The 7,041-nt window shown below is 43.1% G+C and overlaps 1 protein-coding gene across 1 annotated transcript; it reads right to left on the bottom strand.

The window, feature by feature from the left end:
• Positions 1 to 2,401: 2,401 nt before the first annotated feature.
• Positions 2,402 to 6,296, bottom strand: MRPS34 (mitochondrial ribosomal protein S34). Its single transcript, XM_054041315.1, has 3 exons — positions 5,734 to 6,296; positions 4,760 to 4,802; positions 2,402 to 3,808 (listed from the first exon to the last, which is right to left on the bottom strand). Exons 1-3 carry the CDS (start codon positions 6,049 to 6,051, stop codon positions 3,525 to 3,527), a joined length of 645 nt encoding a protein of 214 aa, XP_053897290.1. The 5' UTR covers positions 6,052 to 6,296; the 3' UTR covers positions 2,402 to 3,524.
• Between the last annotated feature and the right edge of the window lie 745 nt (positions 6,297 to 7,041).

Below are 7,041 nucleotides of genomic sequence, written 5' to 3'. Positions count from 1 at the left end.
TTCCATAACAGTGTTTGTTAAATAAATAAAAAAATAAAAACCCTCCTAACAAAAAATATAATCTTCCAGGCTAATAACAGCTGTGTATTTGTTAAGGCCCATATTGTACACAACGCCCATTTTAACCTCACTACAACTGCAGGCAAACATGTTTTTTTTTTATTGGCCTGCAAATAAAAATTTGCAATCAACTCTCAAGTATAAAATGCCCTTTAACTAAACAACCCTGATGCCCGACAGCTTCCAAAATCTGCTTTCATTATTACCAAAGATCCAAAAAATTTCTAACTTACAAGGGCATATTCATATCCTTAAAAATGTATATCAGGTAAAAAAAGGTACCTTTTAAACAGCCTATAAACTGTCTTATTTGTGTACTAGTTAAAATTTGTTGTGTGCGGTAACCAAAATTGTGCATAAACCCCACCGTACCATTACCATAAGTAAACTAACACTTATAGTGGTGTTGGTTGATTTAAAATTGTGCCTTTATTATTGCTGTTGCAAAAAACATTGCTGTACATATAATTTTTCTGCTAGGCCCAGTGCAAAAAAACAAGTAACATTAACAATTGTTAATAAAATCTTTAATGAAAGTTAAAATAAAAAATAAAAAATCAATGGGCTCATAAATGTAAAAGTTTAGGCCAAAGATGGCACCAAAAAGGGGCCAAAGGGGGAAATTGTAAAAAAAAAAAAAAAATGGTCTAAGGCCTAAAACTTTGGTCAAGTAAACTGTATGTAAGGTCAGGTAAACTGTATGTGTAACCTGGAGGAAAGGGGAAAGGTAAAAAAAAAAGGGGTAAACAAAAACTAAAAAAGCAAAAGTAACAGTTTGTAATTAATAGCTGTCCGGGGGCAAAGCAAAAAACCGCAAAGGGCAAAACTATTAAAAAACAAAAAAAGTTTACTTCGCTTTATCCCTTATATAAATGTAAAATTTTAAAAAAGTGTATGTAATTTTGTGGTTTTATCCTATATAGGTTCTTGTATTTTATCCATCGGGGGGTGGGGGGGTGGAGGGGGACAGTTTGGCTGCCTTGGCTAACTCCCCCATGCATGCATGTTTAATTAATCAATAAAAAAGCCTCAGGCTGTCTAATCCAAAATCAACCGTGTGGTCAATTTTCCACACCACCACCAATAACCACCACCAATTAAAACACTGCTATTTCCAAATGAATGCATCTTGGTGGAGAGCCAGGGTCAAGTCTCAGAGTCTTCTCTACTGTGTTGGGAGCATGGAAAGGACAGTATTGCTCATGTCAAGGGTGGAAAAGGGCAAAGAATAACTCTCAAAATATAATTATCCTGTGACACCCTGGCACCCCAATAGTCACCACTGTCATGTAATTAGAATATGTTTTGTACAAAGTATGCCTTGTGAGGTATCATTCTAAAAGTCTTGATCTGCTAGATGTTAATAACTCATTGGATTGTATGTGCTATCATTGTATGTGACGTTATTAAGTTTGGCTATGTATGTGTTACTGAAACATATTCTGAGGTTGAAATCACCCACAAGCAGCCTTTCAGGTACAACAGTAAAAAGGCTTATTGGGGAAATGCACACAAACACAAGGATTACCCCAGGAACTGTGTACAATAGAAACCTTTCAAAGATAGCATTACACAATGGGAACGGTTTGATCCAGGTCACAGCAAAAGAGCTTTCCAGCAAGTGGGAAGTAGATATAAAGGGGAGAGGGTGGGGAGAATGCCATCATGGGGGGCTCACTCTCCCTACACCACACCGGGAAACACCTGAGGGAAAAAAAATGGAACTGTGGGAAATGATGGTCCCAGGCTAGAGGGATTTCTAACCTGTGTATGAAAACTTGGAAAACCCAAGCTGCAGAGTCAAGGCAGCTTGTGCCTTAAGAATCTTTCAGCCTGTTTATCACTCAGGGTGATTAGTATGTTAAGCTCAGTTGGCGGTTTTGTTTATTTACTAGGTAATTTGCTTTGATCTGTTTGCTATCATTTATAATCTATCCTTTTGTAGTTAATACACTTATTATATGTTTTAATCCAAAGCAGTGTGCATTCGACTAAGGTGTCTGGAGAAAATCGCAGCTTGGTTACCACAAGTGTGCATGGTCCTCTTCACATTGAGGAAGAGGTGGATCAGTTATTAAACCCATATACTGGCCAGATTTAACCAGGACAGGACAGTACTGCTCTAGGGTCCCAGGCTGGGAAGCTGAGAGAGCCTGTGTGTAAATGCAGCTGGGTGTGTCCCTATCTGTACAAATGCTAGTGAAAGCACAGGCTGGGGGACTTTGCAGCTTGTCATAGCAGTACAGGGAAGGAGCCCAGGCAGGTGGGTCAGGGGGCTCAGTGGTACCTGAGTTCGGCACCCTGGGGGGAACCCATCACATATCCCTTTTTGGAGTGAAGAGAAATTTTACTGACATTTCTTTATTGTATCACCAATACCACATAAGCTCACAGAAAAAGATTGTAAACATCTAATATATTTATCATCATTTATGTTATTGGTTTAAATGTATCCACTTTACTCTTCTTGATTGGTATCTAGCAAGTTTTATGGCTGAAGTCTGATGGCCTAGCATGCTGCAAAGACTGCAGGGGGAGGGTCTAAGAGTAGTTTTGTTCTTATAAGTGACTCCAAAAATAAGCATTCCATGTTTATTGTCTCTGTGACTTCCATGGGAAAGTGCTCCCATTGAAGCAAATGGTAGCTTGCCACTGACTTCAAAAGGAGTCGGAACTTGCACTCAGTTTACAAGAAAAAAAGATGGGTTCTTCTTCACCACTGCCAACTTGACAAACAACGTGGGATCGGAAAGTCAAGGTGGGTTCTTTCCATTTTGCCCATGAACTTCACAATCCTGGCTGAAGTGAGTGGTATTTATAGGCTTGGTTTAGGTGCAGTTGAGGTGATGCCTCTTTGTGTCAAGGCAAAGGATTCTAAAATTGGAATTTAATTAAAACTTCTGCTGATGGTCCACAAGACAGACTAGAATCCAACTCATGTCCTTGCAACTGTGGTAGAGGGATAACAGAAGTAAAAAAGAAATAAACATGTATTTACTGAAGTCATTAGATGGGTAGCAAAGTCTATAGATAAAGATGGTGCCCTTTTTAAAGTCATTCTTCTGACCATTATTGTGCTTTAAATTAATTATGGGGCTAAACTAAACTAAAAGAGTCTCATTTGTGGTCTTCCTGCATAGAGGGATGGTAGCTGTCATTGGGACCTGGACACCAGGAGACATACATCAGGAGAAAAGGCAGGGAATCAAAAGGGAGGACCCTCTGCAAACAAAAGATTGCTAAAAATCCTGAGTGTCTCTACATCTTTCTGAATATATATGAGAAAGTCACACACCTGCATATGTACAGTACTGAGAGGCCAAGGTATTAAATTTCGGTACATTGAACCAAAAGTGGACATGTGGCTTATGGTCCTATTCTTCATTAAGGAGACTGTATGAGCTGTCAACACGCAGAGTATTAGAGAGCGTTTCAGAAGCTCCATCACACTCAGCTCTAGACCTTCACACTGGTGTCCCCTTAGCTTTTTTCTGATTTTGAAAGTAGTCCTTTGTGAAGAAGATGATTTTCTCCAGATCAATCAGTGGTTCCTCTGTGTTAAGTTTTCCTTCCTTCTGCCTTTGCGCAAGGATCATGGCTCGGAGCAGAGGGGGGTATGGCACACACTGAATGGTTTCCACTGACACTGGAGTAAATTTCTTGAAGGCCTCCTCTTCATGTTTGGGCACCATCCTCCAGTCATGATACATGACCTTGTCAATCTCTTTCACTTCATTATACGTCTTGCCTAAGGAAAGATGATGATGAATAGGTAAACAATATGAACAACAAACTCCATATTGGTGACTATGCCAGTGCAGTGTCTCCAATGCTTCAGCTGGGCATAGCACTGGATATTTTATGGTAGTTACACTATCTGCTACACTACACACTCCCACTACAGGTTGTATAGCAGATAACACAGGCAATTGACTGACAGAACATCTGGATTGTAGTCCTGACTTTGCTGTTGACCACTTCTGTTAGCTTGAGCAAGATATTTCACCTCTCTCTGATTTAGTTTCCATATCTATAAAATAAAGATAATGCTTTCCTGCTTTACAGGGATGTTGGGAAGTTGAATTCATTAATGTTTATAAAACACTTTGAGATCCTTGAATTAAAGATACTAGAAGTGTAAAATTTTATTAAATAAATTATAAACCTCATACATGGTGTAAAATAGCTTTCAGAACATGGGGAATTTCCTGTTTGTCTCAATGAAAGTACTGATTCTGAACCCTAATGATGGCAACTTAAATGACAACATTGCTATTTCATTATTGATTTTAGCAGGAACATTCAGCTAGCATGTTTATCCACTGTTTTTAGCTATTACAGAAGTCAGAGATGGAAGAGACCGGATTTGTCATAGACTCCATTTCTTTGCCAACACAAATTGTTCACTGTGGTATAGTCTCCAGGGATTTCTTCAAGCTAGTTTTAAATGACAAAGGGGACTTCTATCATTTTCCTTGTGAAATTTATTCCACAGTGGACTAGATCGAACTGTTAGGATGAAATTAAGAAAAGGAAAACTTCCTATTATAGATGAGTGGAAAGAGAGAGCTACCAGTGGAGGAGGACTGCTGAGTGGCAAGAAAGCCACCACCTTTTTCCTCCCATGTCAGTTCCTGTCCCTATCCATTTACTTTTTTCTCTAATCCTGTTAGAGAGACAAACACCAAGCTCTATTTACCTCTGAATGTCAAGTATCCCCAGGCTTTCCCATGATCCAAAGTCTGCAAAAAAAACAAACAAAAATTTGCTCTGATCAATTAAAGAACCATTCCCATTCACAAAAAGGACAAATTCATTTTATAGTCTTATTACTCATGATCTACAAAAAGTGAGTCCTACACCAGGGAACTGAATAACTGCTAATTGTGGCCACTACTATCCTTCTAGAATACTAAGCAAATGCCATTAGACAATCCCTGCAATGAATTTTGTGATGAAGAATGCTGTATAATGTGTCTCAATACTATATACTGCCTGCTATCAGCCCTGTAATGACTCCATACAACTACATGTGCGACCATTAAGGTCCTGAACCTTATATTCACGCATAAACTGTAGTACAAATACTAATCAGTGTTCTGAACTCTGAAGCATAGTCAGGGCCGGCTCTAGCAATTTTGCCGCCCCAAGCAGCAAAAACAAAAGCAAAAAAAAAAAAAAGCCGCGATCAGCAGCAGCTCTAGTGCTGCTTCATTCTACCGCGGCAATTCAGCAGCAGGTCCATCGCTGAATTGCTGCATGACCGCCCCAGGCACCTGCTTGTTATGCTGGTGCCTGAAGCCGGCCCTGAACATAGTGGCTCAGACGGATACCCTTGTTTCCACAGTGCTCGGGTACTCCCTCAGGCTTTCCTAAATTGTAGATTTTCTTTACATGGTGCCTCCTCTGAATCCATGACCTGGTGCTTCCTGAGGCACACATGAGGAGAGGAGATTCAAGTGTTTTAATATGGAGTTGTGATATAAGAGAGGCTGTGAATACTATAGAGATAGTTTAATAGGGTTGCATAATGGTGATTTGGGAGCCAGCTTTGGAGAGGGCAGGTCTCACTGGAAGTCCTCATTTCCACCAGCCTTGTCTCTATCTATGGTGCTTATTACCATAGTATCTGAGTGCCTTCAAACCCCAAGGCCAACAGTCAAGCGCTCTCACCTCAGCTGTGTAGTCCACCCTGACCTTGGTAACGACCCAGTAGCAGGGCTCGTCATACTGCCAGAGCCAATACTTGCGGGTGACCATGCGGCCGATGCCAAAAAGCCGCAGCTGGCAGAGCAGCGTGAAGAGGCGGTTCTCGTTCCTCACATCCTCCCAGGCCAGCACAGGTAGGCGTTTGTTCGTGAAGGGTCGGATCATCGTCTCGTAATCCAGGGCGAAGCGCTGGGAGTCTCGGGGACGGTTCTTCAGTGCCCGGTACTCACGGATCTTCTTGGCCATGGCGGCGATTGGGCGGTACAGCTTCTTACGAGCCATGGCAATGGCAGCTCACGGGCCAGCCGGGCAGGTTCAGCACAGACGGCACCAGAGAGATGCTGATGCTACTGGTCCCCCGGACTCCTCTTCCCTTCCTCCCCTCAGACACTAAGCTTCCCAGCCCGGGATAGTTCCTAACGCACGAGCCCTCTCACAGACCTCTGCCGCCCTAGGGCGGTGCATCATCCTAACCCGGCCGGCCGGAACTTCCCGTAGCAACGGAAACGCACCAGCCGTCAGCTCCCCGGAAGCGATCGGATAGTCAGCAAGGGGCGCGCTCACTAGACTGGGGCAGAGCTTGGCTGCTGTACGGAGCGGAACATTCCTGCTGCACTGGGGCAGCGGGGGACTGGTTAGAGCAGCGCGCTACGCCTGGTGCCTAGGTCTGCCCGAGTGGGGAAGCGCAGTCATGGGAGGTGGGGGGATCTCTCTCCTGGGGGCTGGTGGGCTTCCCCATGGGGATGTATGTCAGGGCGGGGGGAGGCTCTGTGTATATCGGTGACATGATGGGTCTCCCACCCAGCCCCCCCCGCTGCCCGAGGACTCTGGGAGGAGCTGCCGAGCAGTGGGCTCCCTTCCGAGCTAGAGTTCTCCGGACTCCCAGTCTCCTTGCGGTCACTGCCCCCCAGGCTCTGCGTAGCCCTGCGCGTCTCAGAGCAGACACGGCTCAGATATGCCCCAGATCTGTATTGGCTCTTATTGGCAGCACTTCAGGCTATTTTCAGTCGTAATTCTAGTGTCTAAAAATGATTTTTCCCTTGAATGTTGTAATGTGAATTGAGCACTTGTAACAGATGCCTAATGCCAGGCCTGGACGCTGAAGCAGTACTGCCCGTGATTTTATTGCAGTTTCACAATATTTGGGGTTTTTCTTAAAGCTCTAGAACCTGGGGTTCTGGGAGAATCTCAACTTCCCTTTTATTTAAAAAAAGAAATGTCTTGCCCTTGTGATTACAGATAAAAACTTTGAAACATGACTTGAGTGCATTC

This window comes from Malaclemys terrapin, chromosome 10 (assembly GCF_027887155.1).
Source record: "Malaclemys terrapin pileata isolate rMalTer1 chromosome 10, rMalTer1.hap1, whole genome shotgun sequence".
Taxonomy (NCBI): domain Eukaryota; kingdom Metazoa; phylum Chordata; order Testudines; family Emydidae; genus Malaclemys; species Malaclemys terrapin.
The sequence above is the reverse complement of the archived record's forward strand: the minus strand, read 5'-3'. Positions and strand labels throughout refer to the sequence as shown.